Source organism: Trichomycterus rosablanca, chromosome 5 (genome assembly GCF_030014385.1).
Source record: "Trichomycterus rosablanca isolate fTriRos1 chromosome 5, fTriRos1.hap1, whole genome shotgun sequence".
Classification (NCBI taxonomy): domain Eukaryota; kingdom Metazoa; phylum Chordata; class Actinopteri; order Siluriformes; family Trichomycteridae; genus Trichomycterus; species Trichomycterus rosablanca.
The window spans coordinates 44,129,589-44,146,178 of NC_085992.1; the positions used below are offsets into that span (position 1 = coordinate 44,129,589).

A 16,590-nucleotide genomic window follows, 5' to 3' on the forward strand; every position below is an offset into this window, starting at 1 on the left:
AGTTACTTTGTAAAGTTATAAAGTTACATTGTGAAGTTAAACAGTTACTTTGTAGAGTTAAAGTTACTTTGTAAAGTTAAACAGTTACTTTGTAAAGTTATAAAGTTACTTTGTAAAGTTAAACAGTTACTTTGTAAAGTTATAAAGTTACTTTGTAAAGTTAAACAGTTACTTTGTAAAGTTATAGTTACTTTGTAAAGTTAAACAGTTACTTTGTAAAGTTATAAAGTTACATTGTGAAGTTAAACAGTTACTTTGTAGAGTTATAAAGTTACTTTGTGAAGTTAAACAGTTACTTTGTAAAGTTAAACAGTTACTTTGTAAAGTTAAAGTTACTTTGTAAAGTTATAAAGTTACATTGTGAAGTTAAACAGTTACTTTGTAGAGTTATAAAGTTACTTTGTGAAGTTAAACAGTTACTTTGTAGAGTTATAAAGTTTTGTATGTCAAAAATAATCAGCTCTTATTACTTAATCACGGATGTGAATCTGATTTTATAAAATCACTTATTTCCATCTAGAGTGGATTACCTTACATAACCTACGTTGGGAACGGCTGTCGTAAATCGAATGCAAACTTCATTCATACTATCGAAATGCCAATCTGACTACCCACTCAATGTTTTGGCAGTTCAAAGTAGTGCAAGTGTGGAAGTAATGGAGGTAAATAGGAAGAGACAGGTAGGGAGGGGGAAGAGTGGGTGTGGGGAGATGAAGTCAAACCAGGTGAAGCTGCCGTCTCTCTTAACCTGTCACACATCCAAGTCAGGGCAAAGCTCTAACCTGCAACAAGCTTCTACAGCACTCTCACTGCCGAGTATCCTGCCAAACCACCACCCACCTCTTTTCTCTCACTCACACACCCACACACTTCTGGTTCATTCACTACTTACATAATCTCCTACTGCTGGAGCGTTCATGAGTGTGTTAACATGCTCGCTAATAATCCAATCGTTATCAGATTTCTTTCTGATTATCCAGGTGCCTATGTAAACAGCACTCTCCAATAACCAAAATCAAAACCGGTTTTCACACTTGCACCTTTGTTTTGGACCCGTCTGTTAGAACCCCCAGTTTACAGTGGATATAAAAAGTCTACACACCCCTGTTAAAATGCCAGGACAATTATTCCAAAAGGAATAATTTCACCTTTAATGTGTCCCATAATCTGAAATCTATTGGGGGGAAATAAATATAAAAAAACATAATAATGTGGTTGCATAAATATACACACCCTTTACTTTTTATATTTTGTTTATGCATTTCCTCCCCTTTTTAGCGCGTCCAATTGCCTCATTGCGTCATGCTTCCTTAGAACAAAGCTAACCCACGCCCCCTCTGACACGTGGGTAGCATGCCATATGCATCTTATCACCTACACTTTGACGAGTGCAGTGCAGCTCAGCGTTGTCTACGGAGAGACACACCCTGACAGCACTCTTTTCCCATCTCTGTGCAGGCGCCATCAATCAGCCAGCAGAGGTCGTAATTGCACCAGTCATGAGAGAGAGACCTCATCCGGCTTAGTCCCGCCCATATCTGAACAACAGGCCAATCGTTGTTCATGTGGCCGCTCACCCCAGTCGGCAGGCAGTTCTGAGACTCGATACGATGTATTCGATAACTCAGCTCTGGTGTCAGCGTGTGTTTTTATTGCTGCGCCACCTACGCAACCACAAAGATTTTTAATTGGATTCAGATCTGGTCTCTGGTCTGTGTAATTCCAAATCTGTGATCAACTTCGGATGACACCATTCTTTTGTTATTGTTGAGGTATGCTTTGTGTTGTTGTCATGTTGAAAGGTTAAATTCCTCTTCATCATCAGCTTTTCAGCAGGACCATGAAGGTTTTGTGCCAAAATTGACTGAAATTTGGAACAGTTTATAACTGCCTACACTAAACTAACTAAAGTCCTAGTTCCAGCTGAAGAAAAAAACCCCAAAGCATAATGCTACCACCACCATGCTTCACAGCAAATATAGTATTCTTTTGGTGATGTGTCATGTTGTATTTGCACTAAACATCCCACTTGAAATTATGGCCAGAAAGTTCAACCATGATCTCATCAGACCATAACACATTTTCCCACATGCTTTTGGCAGACTTGATGGAGGTTTTTGCAAAATGCAGCTGTTCGATGTTTTTATTAGTAAAAAAAGGTTTCCGTCTTGCCACTCTACCCACAACCCACAGATTGAGGCACGAATATGGGAAAACATTGTCACATGTCATACACAACCAGTACTTTAATGTTGCTGAAGGCCTCTTGACAGCCTATCGGACCAGTTTTTCTTCCTCTCTACTGTATACATCAACTTTAAAAGAAAGTTCAGTTCTTGGTCGTGTCACCGCTGTGTCATATTTTATTCACTTGTTGTTGATGACTATATTTACTGTTTTCCATGGTATATGTAATTCCCTTCGTAATGTTTTTGTACTCTTCTGCAGATTGCTACTTTACAACAATGAGATCCCTTTGATGCCTCGTAAACTCTTCGTGGACCATGGCTTTTGGGCTTTTGCTGTAAGATGTAATATTTTTCACATTATTATTGTAGTACTGATAAAATGAACAATAGTAGCCATCACTAATCTGATGTCAAACATAATGTAATGCAGACAGTGGCCATCTTTACTTTTTGCATAATTTATAATGGGACCCCCACAGGAGCACTACAGAGCAGGTATTATTTAGGTGGAGGATCACTCAGCACTGCAGTGACAATGACATGGTGGTGGTGTGTTAGTGTGTGTTGTGCTGGTATGAGTGGATAAGACACAGCAGCACTGCTGGAGTTTTTAAATACCGTGTCCACTTACTGTCCACTCTATTAGACACTCCTACCTAGTTGGTCCACCTTGTAGATGTAAAGTCAGAGACGATTGCTCATCTATTGCTGCTGTTTGAGTTGGTCATCTTCTAGACCTTCATCAGTAGTCATAGGACGCTGGCCACGGGGCACTGTTGGCTGGATATATTTTTGGTTGGAGGACTACTCTCAGTCCAGCAGTGACAGTGAGGTGTTTAAAAACTCCAGCAGCGCTGCTGTGTCTGATCCACTCATACCAGCACAACACACACTAACACACCACCACCATGTCAGTGTCACTGCAGTGCTGAGAATGATCCACCACCCAAATAATACCTGCTCTGTGGTGGTCCTGACCATTGAAGATCAGCGTGAAAGGGGGCTAACAAAGCATGTAGAGAAACAGATGGACTTCAGTCAGTAATTGTAGAACTACAAAGTGCTTCTATATGGTAAGTGAAGCCGATAAAATGGACAATAAGTGTAGAAACAGGGAGGTGGTTTAATGTTATGGCTGATCGGTGTATAATTGCTATATTGACACTTAATCATTAATAACTATAACTACTAAATTTGACTTACAAAATGTTGTTGTACGTAGTATAATAACGATACAGGTTCTATTTATTAAACAACGATAAAAGTGAAGCAAAAATGAACTAAAAATCTAACTTGTCCACAGAAGTATTTAGACCCTTTGCTGTGATGCTTTAATCTGTGGTCATGTGCATCCACTTTGCTCTGAATATCCATGAGAAGTGTCTAGAACTCAATTAGAGTTGACATAATTTGGAAAGGCACACATCTGTGTCTATAAGGGCCCTCAATTTAGCCTGCATTAAAACTGCCGAGTCATACAGTCTGGATCTGAGGAAAGTTGCTAGAATAAAGGTCAATGTGATAGATAAAATAATTTTTATTTGGCCTTTTTCAGCAATTTGAAAATGCTCTGGGTGGAAAAAGCAATTAAGCCCTTGAGCCTTCAGGTGAGGAGGCTCAGTAAAAGCTATTACACAAAAATGCATAATGAAATATTGCACCATCCTCATAAAGTTTTTCTTTTAAGACTTAATCATTAAAAAAAAAAAAATCTGCTGTTTATGTTTTTTGATGCTGGCATGCGATTAAGTAATTAGGGCTAAGGTTAAATAAGGATAACCTGGCACGCGGTACCTGGATGCTGCCTGTGCACATGCACACAATAACATGTCTCTCCTACCCCAGGCGATGCTTCAAACCTGCACTTTAGTCGTGTGTTTGTGAACTTAAAACATGAGTGTTTATAAGCTGAAATAGGGATGGAGCAATACAGGGTAAAGTAGTTACATGGAATCAGAAAGATAATTTAACAATTGTTTTAATCCAGAATATTTCTATAAATGCAGTGAGTGAGGAAGAAAGTACAGTCCTAACAAACATCACCCTGTTTCAATTATTTTAAATTATTTATGACTAAAAAGTGTTCCTTCTAGAAGCTTATAATGACAAAATGAATTAAAAATTCAGACAGACCTAATTGCAGAGCACACAACTATATTCAAAACATACATTTATTAGAAGAACTGCACAGACTGGTTAGAAAAAAGAAACTGTATTAATTTAAATAAAGTTTGCTCCCAGCACAACGTCCACCAGAAAATAGATCTGTTAGATCCTGAACACACTACACGTTCAACAACACAGAAAACAGGACGAGCAACTTAAAAGAGCAATAAAATCCAAAGTATCCAATGGATAGATCCATTAGCGTTAACATAATATTTACTCACCCTGTGTATATACTTTTCTATATCATTTATATTTTCTATATCTACTATATGCTACCTTTGGTAGCTGCCCAACAGGTTAAATGTTGGTACACTCACAATGGTCCCAAGAGACAATTGGAAGGATTCAGATTCTGGAATCTGGGTCTCAGTTTACATAATTACTTTCACAGTAATTCATTTAAAACCCAACCAGTCAAAAAAAAAAAAAAAAATCACAGTAGCAGAGTAACTGCTTATACACTTGATTGCATGATTACAAAGAAAAAATGATCCTGTAACAATCATCTAATCATCTAATAATTTACAACAACTGTGTTTGGCAAATAGTGCCACAATAAGAGCAATTTTACTTTTAAAATGAGCTCATTTATTTATTCATTAGAATTTTAATGTCATGTTTTACACACTTTGGTTACTTTCATGACAGGACAAGTTACTGGTTACACAAGATTCATCAGTACAAGTTTAATGTCAAACACAGTCATGGACAATTTAGTATCCATTTCACCTCACTTGCATGACTATGGGAGGAAACCGGAGCTCCTCCCACGCAGACACGAGGAGAACATGAAAACTCCAGACAGAAAGTACCCGGGTCGCTCCAGCTGGGAATCAAATCCAGGACCTTCTTGCTGTGAGCCACCGTGCCACCCTGTTCATTTATTTAACCTAGCTCAAACCTAAATGGCTAGCTCATTTATTTCCTTTATTTTTTAATTAAGCATTTCTTTTCACTAGATTTTTGACTTTATATTCTTTTATTTGAATTGTTGCCAGTTGTTTGATCTGTGCCATTTCCTGTCCTGTAAAGTACTTTGAACTGTGGTAAATGAAAGGTGCTATATAAACAAAGATTGTTATTATTATTATTGATATATGGCACTTATTATTTTATACACCCATATTCCATGTACACTATATTGCCAAAATATGTGGTCGATTTAATTCTGTGGACACTTTTTCTAATTATTAAGTTCTGTTTGTTACTGAGGTTGGATTCTGGGTGCTTTAAATAATCGCTTCCAGAAATCACTTTAATCTGAGGTTTTTTTTTCTTTCCCTTTTTCTCCCCCTTTTTAGTGCATCCAATTGTTTAATTTGCATCATTCTTCCTCTCTGTCTATGCCGAACCCTGCCCTGACCGAGGAAATCAAAGCTAACCCATAACGACATATGAGCAGCAGCCGGATGCATTTTTGCCACCCGCACATTGATGAGTTTTGCGCCACCTAGCGTTGCATGCGGAGATACACACCCTAAGGGCACTCTTCCTCATCTCTGTGCAGGCGCCTCTAATCAGTCGGCAGAGGTCGTAATCGCATTCTGACAGAGAGAGACCCACATCCGGTTCTTTGTCCCACCCCCCCAACTGAGCAACCGGCCAATCGTTGCTCACACAGCCACTCAGCCTCGAACCGGGGAGGCAGATACGAGGTACTCAGAATCCAGCTCTGGTTGCAGCGTGTCTTTTTACCGCTGCGCCACCTGAGCGGCTAATCTGAGGTTCTTAATTCATAATATTAACAGTAGTTTTCTAAAAAGGGCTAATTTTCTTTTAGCTTCTACTTAAAACATATAGCTTATGGTGAGAGTGACAGTCTGAAGTGAAACAGAACCCTTAGTGTTGATCCTAACCCCCGCTAAATAGAAGGGCTGCATCAGGAAGAACATCCGGCATAAAAACTGTGTAAAATCAAATATGCAGACGAATGATTCATTGATAAGTAATTATAAATGTACAGTTTTCTTACTATACCTCCACTTATTTCTTTACAAAACATCAGTAAAATTAAATACTGGAATACATATTTAATACACAAAAATATTATAATAAATATTAAAATACCATATATTTTTATATTTCTTTTCACTTGATTTTTGCCTTTATATTCTTTAATTTGAATTGTTGTATCTGTGTAATTTCCTGTCCTGTAAAGTACGTTGAACTGCTGCTATATAAAGGTGCTATATAAATAAAGATTATTACTATTACGTGAATGTAGGGCACTTATTACTTTATACACCCATATTCCATGTACACTATATTGCTAAAGGTGTCATTTTCATGATTAATTTTATCATGTGGACTTTTCTGGATGCTTTATGTAATCTCTTTCAGAAATCAGTTTAATCTGAGGCTTCTATTTATAAAATTAACAGCTGTTTAATTTAATGCATGTGTTTCTGGGTATTCTAAAAGCTAATTTTCTTTTAGCTTCTACTTAAAACATACAGCTTAAGGTTTGAGTGACAGAAATGAAACAGAACACTCACCCTCCTTCACTTTCTGCCTCCTCTGAGCTCTGCCCCTCGGCTCTGGCTGCACCACTGGCTCTCTTCCTTCTAGATGGCGTGGCTCTGTTAAGTGTGCTGGCTTTGTGACTACGACCCCTCAGCTCATCTCTGACGTGGGCCGACAGGTCAGGGAGAGCATCCTTTAATGCCCTGACTTCCTGTTTCAGCTCAGACACACACTGAATGAGAGCGCCAAGCCGGTCCAGCACCTCGGCCTGGCCTGCTTGCAAAGTCACACTGCCTCCTAGCTGGCTCGCATTGCTGCTGGTGAAGAGGCGATAGTTCCCCCTCTCTGCAGCCCCTACGACGGAGTTTCGTCTCTGGTACCATATAGCAGCCAAGCTGATCCCTGCTGCCCCGGCCAGGACTCCCAGAGCCAGGACCTTGCCATCCTGAGCCATCCTGCACAAACAAGCAGACACAGAAGAAGCTTACTAAATAATGTCTTTTTTATGCAAAACATTACATAACATATTTACTAGAAAAGTGACTCAAGATTAATTAATAACCACCAATATCCTGTAATTAAGTGTGAATATCAACAACTAATAGAAAACACATAGGCTACTGTTTTAAACTACATACTAGTGTAGTTCATTTGAAGGCCCAATTAAAAATGGACAAAATCAAAATCAGCCAGAACTTTGTCCAAAAAGTAGTAATAATAATAACAATTATTTGTTCAATGTATAATGTACTTTGCTGCATTGAGTCTTGATAAAAGCTATTTAATGTTATTTAAAATGTGAGCTTGTGTGTTGCAAATTAGTCAAAGCCAATGAAAACAGCAAACGCTGCTAAGAATGGCAGTGCCTGAGTTCCAGGGGTTCGAATCCCAGGCTGGGATCACAAAAACAGAAGGCACATGGCATTATTCAAACCTAACCATTTGGGGGAAAACTATCAGTGCACCCTTTTTAAATAAAAAAAAAATATATATATTTTTTTTATGCAATTTCTCCCTTTTTCTCCCTTTTAGAGAGTCCAATTGCCAGATTGCGTCATGCTTCCTCTCCACCAATGCCGATCCCCGCTCTGATTGAAAAGAATGAAGCTAAAAAATTCCCCCTCTGACACGTGGGCAGCATGCCGTATGCATCTTGTCACCTACACTTTTTGACGAGTGCAGTGCGGATCAGCTCTGTGTACAGAGAGACACACCCTGACAGCAATCTTTTTCTGTCTCTGTGCAGGCGCCATCAATCAGCCAGCAGAGGTCGTAATTGCACTAGTTATGAGAGAGTCCCTATCCGACTTAATCCCGCACATATCTGAACAACAGGCCATTCGTTGTTCACGTGGCTGCTCAGCCCAGCCGGCAGGCAGAGCTGAGACTCGATACGATGTATTCAAGATCCCAGCTCTGGTTCCAGCGTGTGTTTTTACCGCTGCGCCACCTGAGCGGCCCTATCAGTGCACCCTTAGTGTTGATCCTAAGCCTGGCTACATATGAGGGTTAAGTCAGGAAAGGCATTCGGCATAAAAACTGTGTCAAATCAAATACGAGGTGTATGATCAGTTGATAACAAGTCATTATAAATGTACATTTTTCTTACTATAGCTCCATTTATTGGTTTACAAAACCAAAATTAAATACTGGAATACATATTTAATACAGATAAATATTATAATAAATATTAGAATAGCATGTTAAATGTCTTTTATGCCAGTTATGTCAATTAGGAACTATTTTTAAACTATATTTGTCTGTATAACCAAAAGCACTCTTGAAAATAATCAAGCTCTTGATCTCTCAGCTAGAAGTGATACAAATATTTCACTCCAAACTGATTATAATGAGCTACTATACTACTACTTAAACTTTCTTTTTATGATCTATAAAGTTCAAAATGCATCTTTCATTTAACTGCACGTGTATTAGACCACTGACAAAATACATAAAAAAAACATCTAAAAACATTTGCTGTTTTTAAAACCTTGGAAAAACTAATTACTGAAATTTATTCGCCTGTTTTCAAGTTCATGAGCCTTGGGAAGGAAAAGCAAACAGCAGCCATTTGAATTGGATGAATAATTCTTCCAAGGCTGGATAAACTAGTTTGTATCTGCTAAATGCTTCAGGTTAACAACCTGAAATAGTGTAATTTTACATTCACTCATCATCTTAATTACTCCCAAAAAATGGCGGTGTTAAAGTGCTAAAGTTTTGTAGCTATAAACAATTAATGACTGGTTTAAACGTAACACAAGCAGGTGGGTAAAATACAGCTGTATGAAAGGCAGGATATGAACTGAATTACATACACTTCTAAACACACTTCTTTTTAGCATCGTCTTCTTTCAACAAATGTGTTAATCTTCCTCTGATGGTTATGGTTTTATTTAACATAGTTTTAAAGGTTCTTGTCCTTCCAGACAATCACCTTCACTGCACAAATGCCAATAATGAGTTACAGTTCTTGAAAACTTGACAATCATTATCAGATTAGTCCTAGAAATTAGATCTAGTTTTTTTAAAGAAAACATTGGCTTCAGAAAGTACCTTTAATCACTCGTGTTTCATTTACACTGCATAATACACCAACCAGACATAACATTATGACCACTGACAGGTGAAGTGAATAACACTGATTATCTCTTCATCACAGCACCTGTTAGTGGGTGGGATATATTACGCAGCAACTGAACATTTTATCCTCAAAGTTGATGTGTTAGAAGCAGGAAAAATGGGCAGGCATAAGGATTTGAGCGAGTTTGACAAGGGCCAAATTGTGATGGCTAGACGAATGGGTCAGAACATGAGGGGTGTTCCTGGTCTGCAGTGGTCAGTATCTATCAAAATTGGTTCAAGGAAGGAACAGTGGTAAACCGGCGACAGGGTCATGGGCGGCCAAGGCTCACTGATGCATGTGGGGAGCGAAGGCTGGACCATGTGGTCCGATCCAACAGACGAGCTACTGTAGCTCAAATTGCTGAAGAAGTGAATGCTGGTTCTGATAGAAAGGTGTCAGAATACACTGTGTATCACAGTTTGTTGCATATGGGGCAGCGAAAGCAGGACCAACACAATATTAGGAAGGTGGTCATAATATTATGCCTGATCGGTGTAGATGTACTGTGAGCCAGATCTTACCATGTAACATTAGTACCTGACCTCACCTCACAAGTACCTCTTTATGACTAAACAGGCACATATTCTCAACTCTTGCCAGAAAAGTCCTCCAGGAAGTTAAAAAAATAATAATGCCCATGGTTATGGTCTGGTATCCACATACCTTAGTGGCAGTTAATGATTCTGCTTGAGTCACTTTTCAAGATAATATTGATTTGTTTCTATGGTTGCAAATTCCACCTACATCTCCTTCATCCTTGTTTTAGTTCTAAGGCTAGATAGAGATACAAAACAAAATAGGGAATCTGACCTAAAAGACTGTATATACTCATCAATACTATAGTTTAATACTAACTAATAAAAGCGGATACAGCGTGCATGAGGTGAAACTGGCTACCATAGCCACGTACTTGGTAACATTAAATCAATACACAGTCAAGTGTCATAATAATAATAACAATTAATAATATAAATAATTATGATTATTATTATTATTATTATTATCAATAACAATAATAACAATAATAATAATAATAATAATACTCATTATTATTATTATTATTCATAATTATTTATATGATTAATTGTTGTAACTTATATATAACCTATATATTTAATCTGCAGTTTGGGACATTGTCCAAAGCACTAGCATTAGCACTGAATCCTTTTTAAAACTTCTGCGTTTGTGAACGCAACATGAAACAGTGATTAGTGATAGAACACAATTTTTCTGGAGAATTTCTTCAGAAACTTGAGAATTCACAAGTAGCAAAATGAACAGTACACACCCTCATTCACACTTACTGCAAGCTACACACACACTGACAATCACCTGGACACACCCAAACAGCTGCAGGTGATGCATCTACATGTTATCAATCAACTCCGAAAAGTCCACAGATAACATCAATTAAGTGTGTATACATTTTGCCCCCTCTGTATATACAGTAGACACAAAATTGGCGCCCTGGTGAGAAGTACCAAGACAACTGTATCTTGCCTACAGTCAAGCATGGTGGTGGTAGCATCATGGTCTTGGGCTGCATGAGTGTTGCTGGCACTGGGGAGCTGCGGTTCATTGAGGGAAACATGAATTCCAACATGTACTGTGACATTCTGAAACAGAGCATGATCCCCTCCCTTCGAAAACTGGTAATGATAATAATGGTGGTCACACAAAATATTGACACTTTGGGCACAATTTGGACATGTTCACTGTGGGGTGTACTCACTTATGTTGCCAGCCATTTAGACATTAATGGCTGTGTGTTGAGTTATTTTCAGAAGACAGTAAATCTACACTGCTATACAAGTTGTACACTGACTACTCTAAGTCATATCCAAGTTTTATTTCTATTGTGTTGTCCCATGAAAAGATATAATAAAATATTAGCAGAAATGTGAGGGGTGTACTCACTTTTGTGATACACTGTACATATAACCTTCAGAGAGCTCAAGCTATGCTATCAACCTGACCTGGTTTCTTACAGACACAACTGGTCATGGCTAAATAACAAAGATGTGGCCGGCAGCTTTACATGTGTCAGTAGAGGCATGTGCTGTGCACAGGGAATTAGTTTTACCCAAATTGGGACAATGCAAAAGGCAAACACCTTGTTTTCGTAAATATAAAAACAACAACAACAAAAAAAAACATTGTGTGTCAACTTAAAGTGGCTTCATGCACTGGAAGTATAAAAAAGCAACAAAAATTAACATAGTTGAATATGTTTACCCTCAATGAACTCTTCACACAGTTTTGATGGCCAATAACAAGCTTTTGTTGAACGTTTGATTTCCTTGCCTGGCACTTTAACCAAATTTGTTAGTTATTTGTTAGGCACAATCGTGACTTTCATAGTACATCTATTCTGAGGTCAGGAGTTTAAGACGGGCATTTCGAAAGACTAATTTTAGCATTACATTATTCCAAAACCAGTTCCATATAAGTTTTGGGTCACTGTCTTGAATTATCGACTGCATCCAAGATTCAACATCCTGGAGGATGGTTGATGAAATGCCTTTATTTGTCATATACACATAGGTAAAATTCACAGCTTGTTGGGAAGCTGGGGTCAAAATGCCCCTGGAGCCTAGAGGTTTAAATGCCATGTACAAGTGCCCAATGGTGGCTGCATGGCAGAATGGGGATTCAGATCCACAACTTGATTTGAATCCCAATTGACGACCCAAAGCTCTAACCACTAGGCTACCAATGCTCACTGATGGAGGGTTTTGCTGATTTACATTTACATTTTCAGCATTTAGCAGACGCCTTTATCCAAAGCGACTTACAATACAGTTACAGTATACAGCCTGAGCAATTGAGGGTTAAGGGCCCTGGTCAAGGGCCCAACAGCAGCAACCTGGCAGTGGTGGGGCTTGAACCAGCGACCCTCTGATCACTGGTCCAGTACCTTAACCACTAGGCTACAGCTGGCCCAGATTAACTTAAATAGTTGTTTTTTATTCTGCTTTCTGTTTTCTTCAAAGCATGTGTTATGATTATGTGATATGATCAGAAGTCAGGTTTAATAGATGTTTTTTTTTCTACATAAGTGGAGAACAAGATATGCAGACAGACTGGTAACACTGGTTATTAGAGTAATCACTGAGCTACAGTAAACAAGACTGAAAGCTGTGTATCATCCCTCAACCAAAATCCATGCTCATTTGATCGTTTAATAAACAAAAATAGAAAAGAAACAGTAAAAGCAGCATAATGAATGGAATTTTAATAAACACTGATATTTTTTAAAGAATGACAGTGAAATTCGGGTTAACACTAACAGTGTTCCACACAGTAAGATGTGCAGGTGGTATTAAACAAACAAAATAAACAAACCAGGTGTTATAATGCAGATTAAAAATAACTTTAACTACATCTGTTGTGCAGCAAAACTGCCCGGAAAAATGTAATTTGCATTAAATACTTTCAACGTTACATAAATTAGCATTAAGTGTAAACACAGTGGTATTTAAACACCACTGCGAATACTGCACAGCTACCTCCACCGATACCTAACAAGAGCACTGAATAACCACTACAGACCCGGCATAAATAATACAACATTACCGTCATTAAAACACCAAAGTATTTACAACGCATATAGAATATAGAAGAATAAAAGTTAAAATATAACTCTTACTACAAAACGAATGCCCCTCGTCTGACAGCACCTGGTACAACTTCAACAACAATCCGTGCTACTCCCGAGGTCTCACAGCAAACGTTCCGGTTAAAACGACAACACACAACATAACAGAAATCAGATCAAATTATACTGTCAAACTATCAAAACCAACATAAAGCTGTCTTGTTGTCATTATTGACAACAATCATTTTTTAGCTTTTAGCTTAGCTTAGCATAATTGCTCAAGCTGCCAAAGATGTCAACACAGTTGCAGTGAGGCATGAACAAGCAACCTAATAATTACTACTCCATTATCTTAATTGTTGAGCTAACAATGTAATGTATGAGGCTAATACTTCATACGTGGCATTCATATGTTTTCCTAATTACAGCATTCCCATGTGCATGTTTCATTATTTTAAGGCTTGTGATGGGTCCAGAGTAGGGTTGCCAACTTTCAGAACTGGAAATAAGGAACACCCTAGGCTGGGTGGCACGGACGGTGGCTAAGTGGGTAGCACTGTCGCCTCACAGCAAGAAGGTCCTGGGCGGTTAGGGTTGCACGTATAAAAAATACGTCATAGGAACATTATCAAAATGTTTCATTTACAAAAATTTAAAAATTTATTATTTTCATTATTTATAATAATAAATCAGAACCATATTTTAGGCAAAACGACATGCATAAAGAAAATCATGTAACATTTTTTCTCAATAGTGCAAACAACATTTTTACATAATCCATCTTCACACTGACATGCCGCCCCAGTTTTGGACTGCGTTGCTTAGGGGGGCAGTGAGGCAATGCCCACCCAAGCGGCCCCATAGCGCCAGACCTGCTTGTGTTACTTTAGTTTCGCCTTAAGCTGGATTCGAACCTGCGGCGGAAAAATATGCGCTATGCGCTCTGCCCACTGCACTACTCAAACAGTGGAATAATAAACAGGTTGTTATGCTGATATGCCTGCGCACATACGGCGTTACTATGACTAAAAGTGAAAACTACTAAAAATAATAACCAAACGCTTTCTAATTCCCACGCCCTGTCTCAGTTTAATCTTCAGCATTTCTCTCCCATTGATAAAAAAACAAAAAAAACAAAGCGCGTCCGGTATCAGTTCAATATGTTTAGTTACCAAATAAGGAACGATTCCGTATTTTACGGGACGGTTGGCAACCCTAGTCCAGAGTAAACCCAGAAAGATTAAACACAAGTCAGTAATACACCCTAGACAGGGCATCACTGTATGGCTAAAAGTTTATGGACACTTTATCACGATATTACAAAAGAGTGACCTCTACATGATCTTTTAATCTATAACAACACTTTTCTGAGAAGGCTTCTCACAAGACTTTGAAGTTTGTTTGTGGAAATTTGGGCCCATTCGATCAAAAAAGCATTTTATGGCTGAGTACTAAAAGCCTCAATGAGATCAGGTCTCTGTGCAGAACTGAAGTTTCTTTAAACCAAGCTTTTAATCATGTCTTTATATACCTTGTTTTGTGCACAGGGACACACAACAGTCATCCTGGGAATGGAAAATGGATTTCCCTATATTGTTACTACAAAGTTGGAAGCATAAATAATTAAAAGAATAGAAGGGGTGTCCCAACACTTTTGTCTATATAGTTTGTTCACTTAACCATTTACTCACTCATTAAATCACTTACTCACACCTAGGGGCATTTAGAGCAGCTAGTCCACCTTCAGGCTTTTCAAGCCAAAAACAAATTGTAAGACATTTAATAACATTAAAAATGTTTGTTATTGACAACATAATAGTATGCTAATAATCATCAATGGTAATTGGTCCCCACTGGTGAGTGTTAGCATAAGTATTTTAGTCAACCAACTAAACCAGTTTACATAAAGCAACAAAATAAAGTAACTTTATATTCTACAAGTAAACAAATATCATCAATGCCTTACTTTTTATGTTTCCAAACTTGCTAAATTAATCATCTTCTGCAAAAAATACAGTTCCAGTCATCAGAAAACAACTGTATTCTTTTAACAAATTGTTTATTTTTGCTAACTGCCTTTAGAATATACAGAATAGATTTTTGGCTAACTAAATAGAATTAATTACACATCTTACAGTAAGAAATGCAGCAACTGAGCCCCTGTATCCATGTAAAAATGTTCTTGCTTAACCTGAGAGTAAAATCTCAGTTTTCACTTGATGACACTTAAAGAAGAACAAGAACAGGAGAAGCTCATTTAGAGTTAAACATTTAAAAACATAAAAATACCAAAGCCAAAAGCCTGTGATGAACAAAGTTCATCACAGTCACTCATTAACTGTTGTCTGAGACAAGCATCAGTGATAAAACATTGTAAATAAGACCACATACATATTGTATATGTTAGTTTTTTGAAAAAAGTATGGTGACACTTAAAAAGTTTTGTTTTTTATATTAATAAAGTAGCCAAATTAATTTTTTGGGCAAAGCGTCATTTCTGTTGTATTTTACAATGATTTAATTAACACTTTTTCCAACCTACACATACTTTAATGTACAAAAATGTAAGGTAACATATCAAATCCAATAGTATACATTTAAAGCTTACTTGTCAGAAGAAAAGGACTGGATTTCCGTTGTAACGTTTATCCCTGAGGACTCCAAAGTGGTGGACTGTAGTTAATACATGTATAATCTGATCAACCTTGAACCTCACAGTCCATTCCAAAAGTGCTGCTTCAACTAACAGATAATGTTTTTAAACAGAGCTGATACAGATGCAGTTTAATATTAACTAGAGATGAACACTTATTTAAGAAAAAAAAAAGTACTCTATTATGAAGCTGTTTTGCTAACTTAAAGGGGCAGACTTGTGTTTAGCTTTTTTTAAATAGCAGACATGGCTGTGTAATGCCAGAGCTTTAAAGAAAAAGTAACATTATTTTCCCTCAAACCAAAAAGCAAAGTGGGTTAGGGTAAAAGGGGCTAGGGTGTTAAATAAAAGAAATCAATTTTGTGGCATTGTCTGCTATTAGGAAATCTAATAAACCAACCCAAAATGTGCTAGAGAACAATGAAGACAAACTGTATCAATGTGTCCAAAAAAAAGGACACAATGCAGAAAGTGCTCAGAAATCTTGAGAATGTACGGTAGCAAATAAGCAAATAAGTAGCTTAATCCTGGTCAGGGTTACTGTGGGCTCAAGGTCGTCTGGAAACCCTGAAAGGCAGGAATACATTCTGAACATGGAACAATCCATCACGCTCACTCACTCACATTTAGAGGAGCCAATGAAACCTGTCCAGTGTCACTGATGCTTTGGTTGCAAGTCAACCCACAAATGCTCCAAAAGAGACAATATGAGTAACACCTTAAATGCTACACCTTTACTGCACACAGCCTGGCTACTTCCAAACACAGTGCCAGCGGCAGTGATGCCCAACAACAAACTGCTTGAAAAACATTCTCCACAATTAAAATTTCTGGCTGTTAAGTGCCAAGCAACTGACCGTAATATGCTTGTTGGAAGGACAACTAATCAAAG

At 37.8% G+C, this 16,590-nt stretch overlaps 1 protein-coding gene across 5 annotated transcripts in view; it reads right to left on the reverse strand.

Annotated features, from left to right (window-relative positions):
* Window positions 1-15,737, reverse strand: part of LOC134315183 (regulator of microtubule dynamics protein 2) — a 65,415-nt gene extending 49,678 nt beyond the window's left edge. For 3 of the 5 annotated variants that reach the window (XM_062996209.1, XM_062996208.1, XM_062996204.1), the window contains exons 1-2: window positions 13,097-14,989; window positions 6,854-7,276 (exon numbers count right to left, since the gene is read on the reverse strand). In XM_062996209.1, coding sequence (XP_062852279.1) covers window positions 6,854-7,275 — 422 coding nt within the window. In that variant the 5' untranslated portion in view covers window position 7,276; window positions 13,097-14,989. Of the gene's footprint in view, window positions 1-6,853; window positions 7,277-13,096; window positions 14,990-15,011; window positions 15,048-15,180; window positions 15,310-15,653 lie in introns of those variants that run through there. The other 2 variants (XM_062996205.1, XM_062996207.1) reach the window with 2 other exon arrangements.
* Between the last annotated feature and the right edge of the window lie 853 nt (window positions 15,738-16,590).